The sequence below is a fragment of the Urocitellus parryii genome, chromosome 6 (genome assembly GCF_045843805.1).
Source record: "Urocitellus parryii isolate mUroPar1 chromosome 6, mUroPar1.hap1, whole genome shotgun sequence".
Taxonomy (NCBI): domain Eukaryota; kingdom Metazoa; phylum Chordata; class Mammalia; order Rodentia; family Sciuridae; genus Urocitellus; species Urocitellus parryii.
Window position 1 is genome coordinate 119,421,090 of NC_135536.1, and position 17,095 is coordinate 119,438,184.

A 17,095-nucleotide genomic window follows, 5' to 3' on the forward strand; every position below is an offset into this window, starting at 1 on the left:
CTGACACATTCCAGCGATGGGACCAGCAGAACCTGGGACTGGCTGGGGCCCTCAGTGACTTCTGCTGAAGATCTGTCCAGGTGTGGTGATCTGTTCTCCAGACTCTTCTCCTCACTCCTTTTCCTCTGAATTGAGCATTTGGACACAGGAGTAAAAGGGACCCAGCAGACCCCCCCCCCAAAAAAAAAAAAAGAATGCATTTCTTTATTCCCTGTAGGAGAGACTTCTTTTTAATTTATTTTTTAGTTTTTTTTAGGTGGACATAATATCTTTATTTTTTTAATTTTTATGTGGTGTTGAGGATCGAACCCAGCGCCAGGCGAGTGTGCTACCACTTGAGCCACATCCCCAGCCCGGAGAGACTTCTTGAATGTGACACTATTTCCGTCACATCCCCAACAGGGGCAGGCCCATTCAGACCCCACAAGACCAGGGCAGTTTTAGAGGACACTCCTGGCAGGGCAGGTCCTGGCGAGGAGCTGCTGGTTCTTCCTCAGAGCTTCTCCAGGTAGGACCCAGGGACAAAACCACGCTGCCCATTCCGTTCCACTGTCCACCAGCCATCCTCCCCTTCCAGGATGACTGCCAGGATGTCCCCTGCAGTCATGTCCAGCTCATCGGAGTTCTGGGCAAGAGATGGAATGAGCATGAGACTGGAGGGGCAGCTGGGAGGGCTCTGGTCTGGCATCCCCTGCCCCAGCAGGAAATGTGAGCCAGGCTCCCAGGTGGACCGCACCTGAGACATGCCCATACCTCTTGGGACAGTCCCTTTGGGGACTGTCCTCAAGGGACTGTCCTCTTCAAATTGTCACCAGAGGCACCCCAGCCTGGTCTTCTCCCACTCTGCTCCAACCACTGGAGTACATCAGGAGTCAGCTGCTTGCCTTACCCCAAACCTAAGGGGACACTCACTCCAAAGCTCACCACTGCTGAGCCCAGAGAATCCCCACTGCCCCCTCATACAAGCACCTATCATTCTCTTGGCTGCTCTTGCCAAAGCCTGCCAAAGTCTGCGTCCCTGAGTGGCCTCAGTGGGTGCGACCCACACTTGGCCTGCCTCGCTGTGAGGGATGGCTCTGGTTTCCAATTCTGCACCCTTGCCTTGATACACAGAGCAGATTGGGCTCTGGAGATCTCAGCAGAGCTGCCCCTTCCCATCCTCTCCCCACAGACATCAGAAGACCAGCCACAGCACAGTAGAAGGACTCATTCTGGCCTTGGTGTTCTCTGTATCCATGGATGCAGAGAACAAGGCCCTGACTCAAGAGTGCACACCCTGACCCTAAAACCATTACCTACCCCAGCTCTGTCAGCCTGCATGGATGACTCGTATACATGTGTGCAGATTTGAGCAGATATGAGCCCTTGTACCTATTTGCCATATTCAGCAGATGTATGCTGAGGCCCTCTTAAGTAGAGAGTTCTGTTCTAAGGGTTCATACCCCAGCACATTCCCAGGTATACACATGTGCCCTCCTGAGCAGGGGAGGAAGGCAAAGACCTCACCTGTGCCGTGTAGTCATAGAGCGCCCTGTAGTCCTGGGCTGGTGGGGCAGCGTTTCCCAGGGTCTCCTGCACTGCAATGTCTGCGTAGACGACTTCACTCCGCTCAGGGGCAGGTGTCAGGGTCTCTGTGGAGGCCAAGATCAGAGTGAGGCCTGGACCCTGCCCCTTTAGAAGAATTGTGGTCCCTGGAGGCCCCGTTGGCATGGAGTTTAGGCTTGGCCCTGCCTTTCCACTCTCCATTTTGCTGTTGGAGGGTATACCTTTTCCCTTTGGGGGCCTCATGGCCCCAACTATGCCATATAGGAGTCCTTTCCCCTGGGGTCACAGTGTCTGGGGACCTCCCACATCACCCTCAGTTACCAGCAGGAGCTTGCAGGGATGTGGTCTTGGGACTTCCATGCAGCAGCCCAGAGAATCTTGGAGGAGGGAAGAAAGAGGATCAGCCTGGTCTGTTTGTCTGATTCTTAAGGCCCCACTGCTAAAGGAAGAACTCGCAAAGCTCTGAGAGTTCTCTGCCTCCAGGGATCCCCAAAGGGTGTTCACCGTGGCCCTTCCTTCCTGGCAACACACTCCCACAACCCCATGCTAGATCATCTCAGCGCCTGTTCCATGCAGGGCCCTGTGAGGGTTCTAAGAAAATGCTCAGGTCTCCGGGTATGGACTACACTCCGGCCTTCCTGCTGTGGCAGGATCTGCCCTTCAAAGTTCAACCCAAACATGCCACGCTGGCATCTTCACCAGCCTGGGCTAAGCCAGCCCACTTCCTCTTGGCCCCATAGTGACTGGATCCAGATGGTATATTGGGGTATAGCACTAGGACCTGGCACCTGACAGCCAGGCCAGGGAAAGGACACTACCCAGGAGAATTCTCCAGGTGCACAGGTTTTGGGCTCCTGCTGAGGAGAGTCACCTAGGGCACCAACCCAGGCTCACAGTGTGGCCAACGGGACAAGGAAGCCAGTATGAGGCCTACCTAGGGCTTTGCATGCAGTCCCTAGTGAGTAATTGGGGTGTAACTAATTGTTTAATACTTGGGTTCTCTTGGGCCAAGGGTTCCATAAAACTGGATTGAGGTTGTTGTGTCTCCACAGGGCACCCAGCACCTGAGCAGCCCCAGACACAAAGTGGGTGCTCTGCTGCCACTGGCAGAGGCCCAGCCCTCTCCTGGCCCACTGCTCTTACCCCTGCTCTGCATCCCAGCCTCTGACACCCATTTGGTGCCTCACCTCTTTATCATGCCACAGGATGGTGGTACGCCAGGGCTGCCAGATGACGGGGTGACCTCCCGGTCATAGTAGTTCTGGTAGGGCACCGGAGCTACAGACAAGCAAGCCTGTGAGGCCCAAGGTGGCGAAGGCAGGCAGAACCTCTGTTGCTCGACACCCCAACGTGTCCCCAGAGACCCAGAGTAGGGCCCTACTTTTCCACTCTTGCCCTGGCCCATCCTGTTGCTCCCATGAGAGTCCCCCACTGTTGGTGCCACTGAGATTGCCATGGATATTTTGAACTATGATTTAGGGACCAAAAGGGCTGGGCTGAAGACTCAACAGAGCTTCACCATCCTAACCTCCCTTATAAGATTTCTGGTCCCTCCTTAATTCTGGTCTTCTTTTGTCTCAGAGGAGTCAGCAGGCCAGAGACCCAGCCTAGAGATTACTGTCCCCTTCTTCAACTCCTCCTCCCACAAAGGAGCCATGAGCCATCGCCGCACTGTCCTGGCTCAAGGGATCCTTGGCTAAACCCTTGCTGTCCTAGGAGTGGGCCTTACCTGGGGGCTCAGTGCCTGTGCTCTTGGCCTGGATGAAGCCATTGATATCGGTGTCCACGCTGCAGCCTTCAAGTGTCAGCCGCACTTCCTCATAGAGCTAGGGGCAGGAAAGAGCAGAGACCGTGCGGCCAGGCTTCACCGCATTGCCCACACTTTGTGGGTCTGAACTCTGGCCAGGGACCCTGTCAGCGCCTGAAATGAGGGACCTTGGGATATAACCCAGAGAGGATAAATCCCTGGTAACAGCTTCCTGTGTCCTCCTTTCTCAAGGACCTATGCAAAGGACTTAATTCACCCTGCCCTCTGAGGCAGACACTATTTCCCCTATTTTATAGATGAGGAAACTGAGAAGGGATATGTCACAAGAATGCAATGCAGCTAGGCTTTGGATCTTGATGAGGGAGTCGAGCTCATACTTCTTCCACTGCCATGAAGAGGCCATCAGGTGGGTACATATCATTTAGAAAACAAACACCCAAAGGTCTGTGTGGAGGCTGAGATCAGAGTGATCTGGACCCTGCCTCACTCTGATCTAGGCAGGAGGGAGAAGGAGGGGGCAGGCAAGGAACAGCAGCTGGCCTCCAGGCTGCCCCAAGAGAGCATAAGGCTCAGGCCCCTTTCACAGAGTGGCAGCACTCTGCTGGGGTATAGTCAGGTCTTCCTGGAGACAGGGACAGGGGTGGGGCAGAGGGGCAACTGGACCTGGTCTTCTGCAAGCACCAGGCCTGCAGTGGAGCCATGGGGTCCTCTAGACCCTTTGCAAAGAACTTGTCTACCTGCTCTCCCCACCCCCAGCTGCCTCCACACTCCCCACCCTGAGCAGGGGGGTGCTCTAGCTGCAAGAGCAGAGCCAGGCACTCTGGAGGGCATGGGGACAGGGAGTGGATGGCAGAAGCCAGCATAACCACAAAAGCAGGGGCTTGCAGCCCTGTCTGGGCTGTGCAGGAAGCAGAGGCTGAAGTCCGAGACTCCCAGGCCAGAGCTTGGCTCACAGAGGACCAAGTGTCTGCTCACTGGCTTAGATGGACCTGGGCATGCAGGTAAGTGGCCTGGGCCCGCAGCCTGTGTCCCCCATTGCAAACGGAAGGGCACCCATCCCTGCTGTTTGAGGCCACAGGTTGGGGATGGTATTCATTCATTCACCCACTCCTTGCACCCTACCCCTGTGTCCTGAAACCCCACCTCATCGTCCTTGACACACTGCATGGAGAGCTGGTTGCAGTGCACCCACAGGGCGTTGCGGAGAATGGTCAGCCGGTCAAATTCCTGCAGCTGGAAGGCCTGGGGAGAAGGAGGAAGTGAGGAGGAGCTGCAGGGCCAGGCAGGCCCCACTCAGCTCAGCTGAGGCTGACCAGTGGGCAAGCTCTGCTGGCTGCCAAGTCTAAAGGGAAAGCCTCCTGTGGGTCCCCACCCCTGTGGCAGTCCTGAGCTGTTGGGAGGGAGGCTGAGCTGCCTCGGGGATTCCTGCCCACAGCTTCCCTCCAGACCCCACCACACACTGGATGAAGTCCCGGGAAGGGCAGCAAGAGGCGCACAGGATGTGGTCCATCAGCGGGGCCCTGGGCACAAAGCCAGGCGGGGAACACCCTGGGATAAGACCCAGCTCTGGGCCCAGTGAGTGAGCAGATGAGGGGGTGGATGAATGAATATTATCCCCAACCTGCAGCCTCAAACAGCAGGGATGGGTGCCCTTCCGTTTGCAATGGGGGACACAGGCTGCGGGCCCAGGCCACTCACCTCACAGGTGGTCCGGTGCTCCTGCTCCCACTCGACCCGCACCTTCTCCAGCTGCTCGATGTTTTGCCTGTACACTCGCTCTGGAAGCACAGGCAACCCTCAGGGAGACTGAGTGATCTGGACTCCCCATGTCCCCAGGACAGGAGCTCCTCCACACCTTTACTCCCACAGAGCCCCTTCCCCCACACCCTTCAGTCCCGCGGGCCTGCCTGGCTGCTGCTGGGCTCATCTGAACACCTGTCAGGGACACCCCTACATATAGCCCTTTTCAGGGTGACTCGGCTCCCCTACTGTGCTATGGGTGCTGGAGTGGACCCCCAGGGACACAAGTTCAGAGTCCCAGCTGCTTGCCCTCCCCAAATCCCACCCCCTCACTTTCCAGGAAACAGTTTTGAAGAGGGCAGGCGGGGGCTGGAGGGATGGGGACCCGGCAGGCTTGGGCCATGACCCCCACCCCCATATCCCTCGGGTCACCTGGTCCCCCAACCAAGGGCCCACCAGGTGTTAGAGAGGCCATGCAGAAGGGAGAGCACCTTCCTGAGGCAGGGAGGAGGTGGCTCTGTCCTAGGAGGTTTTTCAGCAGGGACAAGGGGCACTAAGGGGATAGAGAGGCCAGGGCCAGGGAGGGATGGGTGTGTGCATGTGTGCAGGAGAGAGAAATGAAGGACCTGTCTCCTAGGGACGTGGCCCTGCAAGTCCCAGGCTCTGGAGCCGGACGGTCTCTGTTCCCTTGCAGTCAACACCATTTACTGGCTGGTGACCTTGGACAAGTTACTTAAATTCTTTGTGCCTCAGTTTCCTTGTCTGCTAAAAAGGGGGACAAACCACAGCCACCTCATAGGTGGAGTGAGGACTAAATGTGCAAAGCGGCAGGAACAGCCTCTGCACAAGTGCAGGGTGGCACCCATGTGACTCATGGAGCACACTCAGGTGGAGCACACGTCCCCAGATGAGGAACAAGTTTGGTGAGGAGGATTGCCCAGGCCACTACGCCAGCCTGAGGATGGGGCCAGGGTGCACATACCTGCCTCGGTGGCCGAGTCCTTGCATTGTTTGGCCTTGTTCTGGCTCTGAGGAGACAGGGAGAGCAGCACTGAGCCCAGCCCTTGGGCTCCAACACTACCCTGGCTACTCAGAAGTGACTGTCACACCTTCTCTGGCCATCTAGGGACAGGAGTGAACTGGGGACAAATTCCATCATTCACCGGCAGCCTCACCCCGTCAAAAGGTTCCCATGACTAAAAACAGAAACCTGCAGCCCATAAAGATACTCCTGAAAAGCAGAAGTCAAGACCATGGGGAGGGCAGGTCAGGCCAGGCTGAGCCCTATGTGGCCTCTGCTGGAACCACAGGCTGGGACTCAGGCTTTGGCCCTTGACTTGCTGTCCTCACACCCCTACAAGACCCTGCCCTCCTGGGCCTCAACTCTCCCGTCTGCACATCTGGGTGATGTGATTTGGGTCCTGGTGTCTCTGACACGACCCAGAGCCTAGACCAGTCAAGAGCTTGAACTCTGGACAACTTGGGTTTGGATCCCTTCTCTGCAGCTCTGGCTCTGAGATCTGGACAAATCACTCACCACCCTGGAACGCAGTTTTCTCTGTGTGACCGGGGACTACGGAGTCCCTCTCCAAGGATTGTCTGAGGGGTAGCTCTTGCCCATCTGTGAACTTGGGGCCTGAGCTGCAGAGAGCCTGCTCTGAGGAATGGGTCCTTGAGTGCAGCCGGGAGATGGCAAAGGGGATCAAGATGACCTGTCTGTCCATGACCTGAGATTCTGGGAAGCCCATTACATAGATGCCAAGACCAAGGGTCAGAGAAGGGTGGGCAGCTGGTGTGGCCTGGATGCAGACTTTGCCTGGGGATGTCTGTAGCCCCAGCCTGGTGACACCACACGGCCCCAGTGGCCCCACGCACCTTCTCTACTTGCTTCTGGTGGCCAGTGGCACTGACGCGCTCGAAGGCCTGCTCAGCATCGTCTGCGTCCCGACACTTCTGCTCGTATGTCCTCTTGGACTAGGATAATGAAGGGGTGTGACTTGCAGGGCCCCACAGTCCTTCTCTGTGTCCCCGAGATTGAGGCTCCCTGACCCCAGCCCACCTTTTCCCTGGCGGGGGTGCGGGGCTGGGGCTAGAGCAGGACGTCCCCATCAGGGACTGGGATCTTGGGGTTGGCAATGGAGACGGAGGAGGGGACTTCTGGCAGTATTGCTGCAGGCTCTGTTTACTGGGGACAGTGGCCCTGCCTGCCCATGGCCCAGCCTTTTTGTCCCCAAAGGGACCTGTGCCACTACACTACACCTTTTCACCTGATGCCCTCTTGGGTACCCTTCTCCCCCTTCCTGCCCAGTGTCCTCTGGACACTGCTCAGGGATCCCCCCCCCCTGCTCTCCTGGGGTCCTCATCTGACTGTGGATTACCCTGTGAGCAACTGCAGGACCGTCCCTCTGGCCTTCAGCCTGAACCCCCCAAGGGGCAAGGCCCCAGCCTCACACGCACCTCCATGGCCTTCTTGTAGAGTGACAGCTTGCTCTTCTGAACACGGTCCATGACGGCCTCGTACTGCAGGGGACACGAGGCTCTGAGCAGGGGGCCACAGCCTCAGCACGCTCCCCTAGGCCAAGAGGAGGGGTTGTCCCTAGGATGAGGCAGAGCATCCTCTCCGGGCTCTAGGGCGTTGATGGGATGCCCTCCATCTCCCAGAGCTGCCCCTTCACAGTCACCCTCAGAATGGAATGCCAAGGCCACCATGGCCTGGCTGCAGAGTCCAGCCAGGACTTCAACTCTAGCCAGAGAACTTGCACCCACCCACATTCTTCATTCACAGGCCCCCGAGCACATCCCAGTTGCTCACACAGTGAGCACATACTGGTACACACGTGCATACGGAGCCCCACGAGAACACTAGGAAGTACTGACTAGCAGCCCCACTCCCCCGGCTGCTCACACTTGCACACACAGGCCTCCCTGTGCACATCCACAGACCACTCAGCACACATCACACACTCCCACGTTCACCTATGCACAACCACAGGCCAGTCTACACATGCTCAGGGCTACGCACACCATGGCCACCGTACCCCATGCTCGCCTCCTGGGCTTCCTGTTCAGACAGAGCTAGCGAAGCAGCCAGGACCAAGGCCAGGAGGAGGTAGGAGATTAGAGATGAAAGGCCCCGCATCAGACTGGAGCCAGTTTGTGCCTGGGGAGGGTCGGGTCAGCTGGGAGACCTTGGCAAGTTGCCTAGTCACAAAGATCAGGCACAAACGCACCGGCACACACAGGTGCCCACACATGCCCAGACAGGCTCCCAGGCTGGGTCACAGCTTCCTGCTCGCGGTGGCCATGGCTGCTCTGGGGAGATCGGTGCTCTGTCCTAAATACTTTTGGGAGACGTCACAGCCCCTCTGGCCACAGAGAGCTCAGAAGAGCTGGGCTAGGGCCTCCCTGTGGCACCAGGTGCTCTGCAGGCCTGCAGCAAGTCCCAGCTCAGAGAGGTCACCTGCTCCAGCACCCCAAGGCCAGGCCGCTTCTGAGGATGGCTGTGGGAACTCCCTGTCTGCTCCGGAAGCCAAATTTAGACTCCTGAAGGGCTGAGACCCAACTGGCCCGGGAGCAGGCAGGGCGGGTAGCTGTGCTGAATGTGCCGGGAGAACCACCCAGCAGAGCTGCAGCCCTTCTGTAGAGACTGGGCCCCCTCTGGGCTGCACTCCCAAGCTTGGGGGTGGATGACAGCACCCCTCCTACGAGGGGGGACGAGGCCTGGGCGGGGAGCTGCTTCTGTCAGACACCCAGGCCCAGCCTGGAGGGCACGCTTTCCTCCCCTACACAGCTCAGGGTATCTTTCTTCCATTTTCAGTTCCTCAGACCCTTGACAATGACCCTTCCTGTGCTGCCTCGCCCTCTGCAGGGAGCCCTGGGTGCCTGAGCCCCCTTCCCAGCACCAGCCTGCATCCTGCCTGCCCTCCCAGGGTGCTCAGTCTGTGGGAGTTGAGCTGTGGAGGGGAAGCCGCCACCCAGCCAGGTCCGCCAGCCTCTACCTGCACATCTCCCATGGGGGCCTCACCTTCCTGCCATGGGTAACTCTGTCTAGGTGCAGCCATGCCCCCTCAGGGAGGAGTCCCTCTGGATGCTGCTGAGCCTGAAGCCCCCTACCCCACCCTTGCTGTCTATTGGCCCTTTTGGCCTTGGGCAACCCCCCTCTCCTACTGGCTCCAACTTTTTCTTGGATAAACAACCCTGATCCTTGGGCTCAATCAGGACCAGTGTCCAGGGGCCACTCAACGCAGACTGGCTGTTCTGAGTGCCCCCAAGTTGCCCCGACTCTCTGGGTGTAGTGAGGTGGTCACAGAGACCAGTGTGCTCCCTGCTTCCTTAGCATGGACAGCTCAGGCAGGACCCTCAGGGGGCCTCTCAGGCCTTACCTGGCCTCCCTCCCTCCTTCAAGGCACTGATCCCAGGGCCCAAGCACTGCCCCTGCTCCTCGCTGGCTGCACCAGGAGGGCACGTGTCCCCACGCGGTGACCCCCTCACCTTCTTCCTCTGCTCCTTCTGCCTCTCGCGGAACTCCTCCAGGCTGCGCAGCTCCTCACGCAGGGTCAGCGCCAGCTGGATGTGTGCGCTGCCCACATTCTCCATTTCTAGGGTCAGAGGATGGCCTCAGCCACCACAGCTGGCCCTGCCTGGGCCAGCCCGTACCTCCCTCACCTTCACCCACCCCCAGATCCTCCATCAGCCCCGCAGCCCCGGTGCAAACAAAGCTGGGCCCCAGCCTCCTCTGAGGGACCTGGGTTTCCCAGAGATCCCGCCACCCTGCAGCCTGGAACAGGGACAGGTGGGACTTACGCTGCTTCAGGGAATCAAAGGAGGCCCTCAGGGAGCTGCAAAACAGGAGGGCCAGGTCAGCAGGAAGATGGCCCTGTGTGAACCCCAAGTCCCCGCTGGCCTGAGGGCCTGTGTTATTTTGGGGGGAGACGGGGACAACTCCATGGACCCCAAACTGGGATTTGTGGAAGACAAAGCTCTCGGAAATTCAACCTTCCCACTGCGGCAGAACAGGGAGGACCCGGGCCCCCTCTTCTCTAGGAACGCAGAAATCCCTGTCCTCTCCAGGTAGCCAGTGCTCCAGGATGACGGAAGCAGGAGAGGGAGCGTCCACACCTGGCTCCTGGTGCCGTGGGAAGGCTGGAGGAAGATGGATGAGGCTGGAGGTACTGGGCAGGAGGCAGGGGGAGGGGAGAGTTGCAGGTGCTGTCTGCTCTAGGGAGGGGACCGGTGGGCACCAGAGCCAGAGGGAGGGAGAGGCTGGCACTGGGTATGCGAGGCAGGGACGAGGCCCGAGCAGTAGGGGTGCCAGATTGAGCAGATGCCCAGCTCGCTTGACTCTCAGTTCAACAACAAGCACTCTGTGAGCATAAGTCTGCCCTGGGTGACGAGTGGACACACTCCCATCTAAAGAGCACCCGTGGGAGCCGAAAGTCGGTGGAATCTGGTGTCCTGTACTGTATCTGGCAGCCCAACTGGGGGCTCACCCCAGAGCCATTGACAGCTGAGTCTGAGCCAAGGTACTTGTGCCCCCACCCCAGGACCCTGTCCTGTCTACTGCAGGTGATGGAGCACCACAAGGCAGAGGGTCCCTGGCAGAAACAGGAACGTTGTGGGAGAACGCCTCTCTCTAGACCACAAGCTCTCAGGAGCAGGGCTTTCTGGGAGGGGTGAATTCCCCATCCCAGGGAGGAGGGAGGCCGTGTAGGAAGCCCACCCAGGAAACCAGCAGGACCTTCATTCAGTAGCTTCTCCCTCCCTGGACTCCCAGGTGCTTTAGAAGCAGATCCTGAAGCCAGATGGCCTGGATTCAATCCAGATACTACAATTTATTTGTTGTGTGACCTTAGACAAGTTACTTTACCTCTCTGTCTCAGTTTGCCCCCTCTGTAAAATGAGGAAAACAAAACAAAAGGAAGGCTGTGAGGGTTACGTGAGTCGACGTGTACAAAGTGCCTCTCCTAGGACCTGGAGCAATGGAGGGGTTTTACAAAGGTTGTCACTGTTGGACAACCCTCCTGGACATATCTGCAGATCCCAGCCAGCCCTGGGGACCCCTAGGCCTGTCTGATCTGACCCCCAACCTGCTCTACCTAAGAGCTTACCAGCACCTGCTCTTACCAAAACCCCCCACTGGACTTCGTCTTCAGGTAGGGGGCTCCCTTCCCACCCTCAGCAGGGAGGGTGAGGAGCAGCCCATGCTGGGCAGCATGTGAGGGATGCCTCTGCCTGCGGTGTCCCCAGCCTGGCCAGTGGTGCCAAGTCACCAAGGGCACTGGTTGCAGCTGGTCCTGGGAACGAGGCTCCCTTAACTAAGACACTGAAACACACAGTGGCGCCCTCCTCCCCAGGACACCAAGGAGCCAATCGAGGCACGCAGGGGAACTGAAGCCAGAGTGTGGCCAGGCTGGCTGGGGCCACACAGAGGCAGTGGCAGTGGCTCTGTCCCAGCGCATCCTGCTGCGGCTGGCCACCAAGCCTCTTCCTGCCTTTCTGTGGAGCAGCTCGCCTGCCCCCTGGTGGCCATGTGGCCACATGACACCCACCCTGTGACACCCTGGGCTGGGCAGGTAGGACAGAGGCTGTCAGAAGAGGCAAGATTGGCAGGTCATTTGTGCCTCCCAGCTGACAAGAGCAGGCCCCCTCTCCTCCCTGCGCTGGAGGACCACTGTGGCCACAGTGCACCCCAGAGGATCAGGGAGAATGGAGCCCACCGCAGCCCCCGTGAGCCCAGAGGAACAAAGAGAATGAAACAAGCCAACTCCTCAGGCAGGAAACCCATGGCGCTTCAGGTTTATAACAAGGGCAGGCGGGGCAGGACACAAGGGTTCAAGCTCGTGCCCCTTTTGGGGGTTCTGTCCATGCTCACGGGTAACCACTGGGGTTCACAGGAAGCGGGCCCGGCCTTGCTGCCCCTTGCAGCTCCTGGGAGCACACAGCACCCTCCCTGGGGAAGAAAGCGAGGAGGCGGCAGAGGCAACAGTTTTCAGGGGCAGGTGGCGTTTCAGGCAGACCTTTAAGGCAGGGAGAACCGAGCAGAGGAAAGGGAGGGCCGGGCTGGAGAGTCGAGGCCAACCTTCTGCAGGGCTGGACGTGGGATGTCAGGGGTCTTGATAAGCCCCCTGCAAAAGCCTAACGCTGTCTTGAACATGCATTGGAAGGCTTGTGGGGACCCCGGGGGCTGGCGGCCCAGTCCTCTTTGTGTGTCCTCCCTTGCTGCCGCCCCACAGATGTTTGCTGAGTTAACAACATGCAAAAGAGGTCCCCGCCAAAAATCATCCCAAGATGTGGCCTGACTGCAGGCCTGGGTGAGGCTCCTGCTTGCTCAAGGTCAAGGAATGATGCTGCCAAGTCTCCGGGCAGCAGAGGTGGGGCAAGCCAACCCCCCTGCCCTCTTGGTGTGCTGTGAGCTACTGAAGGGGTCACTAACCTCTTGTCCTTTGTCCTTCCTGACCACCTTCCTGCAGCAGGCTGGCTGGTGCACCTCTGGCCACATCACCCACTGGCTCCCAAGTGTCCTGCCCTTTTCCACCTCTGAGCCTTTGTCCATAGGTCCCTGGCAGGAATGCCCTCCCCTCCAGGAGGCACCTCCAGGCCACCGTACACCTCCGCCCTGCTCCCGGGGCCTGGCCTGCGGCGAGCTTGTGCAGTGCTGGCTTCTCCCACGGCCACTGACCCACTCTGCGAACCTTTTTACTGGCCCTTGTGGGTTTGTTTCTACCTTTTTTGGAGCTGCTTTGGCCCAGTTCCCCCTCCAGGCTCAGCTGGGGCTCCCTGTCTGGATTAAGGCAGCCTCCAGCCCCCTGAGTGGTTTTCCAAGGGACCTTGGCACTGGGCCAGGGCAGGGCCTGGGTCCCAAAGGAAAAGGCCTCAGCTCACAGCCAGGCCGCTCGGTCCCAAGTGAAGCAGGTGGCTCCAATTTGTCACTGAAGGTCTGCAGGGCAAGACTCGGGCACCTCTCAGGGTGACCATCCCCTTTCATAGGGCAGGCCCAAGTCTCAGAAAGGGGCAGTGGCCCTCCTGGGGTCACCAGGAAATAAGTCAGGGCAGGCCCTGTCCCATACTCAGCCTTCCACGACCATGCAGGGAGCCAGGGCCACCTGAGTGGGACAAGAATCTGTGTACTTCCCTCTTCCCGTGGCCCACCCAGCTCACCACTGCATTTCATTCTCTGCCAGGGTCATCCCTGCACTCAGTCCCATGTGACTCACGGCCCCCTGAGCATGCCTCACCCACCCGCCACTCCGGCTCCCTTGGGTGCCCGCCTGGACTCCTTTCCTGTCCCATGGCTGCAGTGGCCCTGCTACTTCCAGGAAATTCTCATTTTCCGTTGGTGTGGGAGGCCAGGGGCAGGCAGGGTCCCTGGGTGGTGCTCCCCAGCTCCAGGGCTGCACCGCCCTCCTGGCTGTCTCCTCCAGCACCACCACCGGGGCCCCCTTCCCAGAGATACAAAGAGGTTCCAACAGACACCTGTTCATTTCTTACCCTGTCCAGAGCCTTCCTCTCTGCCCAGCCTGCAGCCAGCAGCCAGCCCTGCCCTAGAGAGGCCCTCTGACCAGGCTCCTGTTAATCTGTACTATAGCCCATTAGAGGGGGCAGATGAGAAACAAACTCAGAGAGGCTAAGTGACTTGTCCATAATCACACAGCTCACAAAGGCCAAGCAGCCACTAGAGCGTATATGTTCTCACTCTCAGGACCACATGCACATCCTCTAGTCTAACATGTTGATCTGTGGGCTCTGGACATTAACCTCCCCTGGTTCACATTACTTTTAAATCTTTCTCTAACCTTTCCCATGTTTTTGTTTGTTTGTTTTGTTTTTGTTTTTGTTGTTGTTGTTTGTTTGGGTTCCTGGTTGGAAGCAGGAACTTCCAGGGTGCCCTGTGTGTTTGTAAGACCCGAGAGTGTCATATTCAGGTGCTCCCTCGGGGCAGAGCCAGGCACATTGCAGGCCAGGGAAAGGGATTAGAGTGGTAGCCCCGGCTGCCTCAGGGCCCTGAGGGGGTAGAGGCTTTCAGACCCTGGGGTCCAGGGCTGTCTGACCCTGGGCCTGCCCCCCTAGCCTTCCTAGCAGACTCCAGAGGGGGCAGCAGCAGCCCCCACACTCCATGATGACCTCCCCTGACTCAGGCCTGCGCTGAGCCCCTGAACCCACTTCATCCTCGGAGGAAGGCTGCACATCTGTCCCTTCACTGCCAATGGGTCAGAGATGCAGGGCCCACCATGTGAGGAGCTGGTGCCAGAACCAGGTATGGACCCACTTGCATCTAGGTCCTTGAAGCCCAGACAACTACAGGGGGCTCGGACAGGCAGCAGACGGGCCTGTCCCCTGCCCCTTGGGACTCTGATGGAGGCCACTGGGCTGAAAGCACCTATGGGCAGGTGGCTCCCGCCTCCGCAGCCTGCCCTTCCCCACTCTCAGTCACCCAGAACCTGCACCCCCCCACACACACACACCAGGCCCCAGGCAAGGGCCAACCGACGTCTGCTCCGTGCAGTGCAGACCCTCCCTGGCCACCAGCCTCCCCCCACAGGAGGCTTCCCCTGTGTGAGGCCAGGCGGAGGCCGCAGGGGTCGCAGGCCCAGCGCAGCTCTTACTTGATCTCCGTCTGCCCGCCCGCCTTCCGCGCGATCTGCACCAGCTCCTTCCCGTAGCGCTCCTCCGCCTGGGCCCTGCAAGGACACGGCGGGCTGCGTCCCCGGGGCTGCCAGCAGCGGCCCGGGAAGTGCCCACTGCAGAGCCGGAGGCCCACCCAACCGCCTCAGGGGCAGCAGGACCGTGTGGCAGAGTCAAGGCGCAGCCCCTCCTGGGAGTACGTGCTGGCCCACGGGCCACCTGAGGGGACAGCGAGCAGCGCCCAGCGGGACAGGTCAGGGTTGAGGGCAAACGTTGTCGCCTGGCTTCCTGCGGAGGGCAGCCCCCTCCCCCGGCCGCCCCGCCCTCCCCTGGCCATCCGCTCACCTCTGCCTCAGCAGCTCCTCCACGTCCTTGCACATCTTCCTGCCGTCCAGCAGCCGCTGCAGCAGCACCTCGTAGCCCGTGTGGGCCGTGAAGTCCCTGCACTGGAACGCAGGGCAGGCGGGTCCCTGAGCACAGCCCAGCAGGGGCCTCTGGACACCCCAGGAGGAGACCCTCCCCTGTCTCCATCTCCCCATTCACAGTCCAGCCCTTGGGTTCAGGCCCTGTCCTCACACAGGAGGTGCCCACACAGCTGTGGGGGTGACAGGTGCCCAAGTGGTCAGGGGCTGCCTGCCTGACATCAGAGTTCTCAGTCGGGGACCCCTCAATGCCACCCAGGGACAGTTGATGGGAGGGGCCACCACTGAAGCACCATGATGACAGCCCCCAAATTTAGTCCCTCTGGTGCCTGGCACTACTCATGCTGCCCACCCCCATCACCCTGTCACTCAGCTAATCAAGAAAGCAGGCACAGAGGGGTGACAGCTACCAAGTGATGGCCTGGCACTGAACGCAGGTTGGAGTTAAATTCTGCACCCCTGCGCTACCCAGCCTCTGCCGCTGCCGTGACCCAGGCGAGTCTTTGAGACTCAGCTCTGTACCCAGGGCCAGGCTGGGCCCTCTGTGGGCTCAGCTCATCTTCTTGCACCAGTCTGGGAAGGTGGGGTTTGAGGGTGGCTTCAGGGAGACCAGAGCACACCTAGAACACCCTGTGTCACCTCTGTTTTATTTTTTGTGATGCTGGGGATCAAACTCAGTGGGGTACTAGGCAAGTGCTCTGCCACTGAGCTACACCCTCAGCCCTGGGTCACCTCTCAGCTGGGCTACTGAGGGTCACCCTAGAGAATCCCCAAGGAGGGGCTGCTCCTGCACCTGGCGCTTGCCCAGCCAGTCCTGGTGGTCCTGACCCACCTGCCCCGCCCCTGCCCTTGGGTGCGGACTCTAGGTCCATCTGAGCTGCTGGCATGGGAAGCTGGGGTGGGGAGGTAGCATACGAGGACATGAGAGGACAGAAGTTCCTACAGCATCCCCAGGCCTGGGGAACGGTCCCAGCACCTGGCTGCCGACCCCAGTGCTCTGGCTCGCACATGTGGCTGATCCTAGAAGAAGAGGATAAATCCTGGTGGGAGGCAGGGGGTCTGCCCCTCACTAATCCCTGCCAACCCTTAGGTACTTGGCCAGGCAACTGCAAACCAGGGCAGCCTGAGATTCAGCACCTCCTCTGCTTTTCTGCCCCCTCAGACCCTCCCAAATCCTGAGACTGGGAAAAGGAGCCCCAGTTTCCCTGACAATAAATGTCATGTCCTCGTACATCAGAGCTCAGAGGTCAATGGGGCTCTCCCAAGTCACACACCCCTAACCTGTTTTCCAGACAAAGCCTGGCACTCCTTCCCCTTGCCCAATGCCTCTCCTCAAATTAAGGGTCTGTGGGGGAAGACTGGGTGGAGTCAAATCAAGGAGAGCTTCCTGCAGGAAGAGGCATATGAGCCAGGAAAGAAGATGTTGCATTCTTCAAGGTCTAAAAAGAATCAGACGTGGGGCTCAGGACAGAGATGGTACCAACGGCCTCACCTAGGCCTAGCCCACCCTCAACCAGCTTAGAGTAGTCAATCTGTAGGCCTGTGGGATACAGATACTTAGAACCCCAAACTCAACCTCCTCCATAAGCAGCCCTAGAAATTCCTGTGGAGGGCCTGACCCAGGCTCAGTGGCCCACAGGGTGCAAGCTGAGTGTATGGGCCTTGGCTGGCCACCAGAACCCCAACAAGACGAAGTTGTCCCCCAGTGTGCTGCGGCCTGTCCTGGGCACGGCGTTTGCCCTCAGGTCCAGCCTGGCATCGCTTAACCACACGGGCCAGGCTTCCATTCCCACGGCCTTGGTGGGCATAAACCTGACCATTCAAAGCCGGCAGACCACGCTGCCCGCCCCTCAGCTTCTGCCCTCCCTCTGGACCCCCAAGTCAGAAACCTGTGGCAGCAGGGAGAGAAAACAAATCGGGAGCCTCGGCCTCCTGCCCTCCTTGTGAGGGGTCATGCCGAGCTGGACACAGTGTTCAGGTCACAGATCACAGACTCCCA

General features: G+C 59.2%; 1 protein-coding gene across 1 annotated transcript in view; it reads right to left on the bottom strand.

Moving 5' to 3' along the window:
• Positions 1 to 261: 261 nt before the first annotated feature.
• Pstpip1 (proline-serine-threonine phosphatase interacting protein 1) overlaps positions 262 to 17,095 on the bottom strand; it is a 41,131-nt gene continuing 24,297 nt past the window's right edge. The window contains exons 2-15 of the mRNA XM_026387806.2: positions 15,020 to 15,120; positions 14,656 to 14,730; positions 9,857 to 9,891; positions 9,545 to 9,651; positions 7,511 to 7,573; positions 6,929 to 7,027; positions 6,036 to 6,081; positions 5,012 to 5,091; positions 4,457 to 4,555; positions 3,275 to 3,371; positions 2,733 to 2,823; positions 1,867 to 1,922; positions 1,507 to 1,631; positions 262 to 625 (exon numbers count right to left, since the gene is read on the bottom strand). Of these exons, the coding sequence (XP_026243591.1) occupies positions 494 to 625; positions 1,507 to 1,631; positions 1,867 to 1,922; positions 2,733 to 2,823; positions 3,275 to 3,371; positions 4,457 to 4,555; positions 5,012 to 5,091; positions 6,036 to 6,081; positions 6,929 to 7,027; positions 7,511 to 7,573; positions 9,545 to 9,651; positions 9,857 to 9,891; positions 14,656 to 14,730; positions 15,020 to 15,120 (1,206 nt within the window). The 3' untranslated portion in view covers positions 262 to 493. The remainder of the gene's footprint in view (positions 626 to 1,506; positions 1,632 to 1,866; positions 1,923 to 2,732; positions 2,824 to 3,274; positions 3,372 to 4,456; positions 4,556 to 5,011; positions 5,092 to 6,035; positions 6,082 to 6,928; positions 7,028 to 7,510; positions 7,574 to 9,544; positions 9,652 to 9,856; positions 9,892 to 14,655; positions 14,731 to 15,019; positions 15,121 to 17,095) is intronic.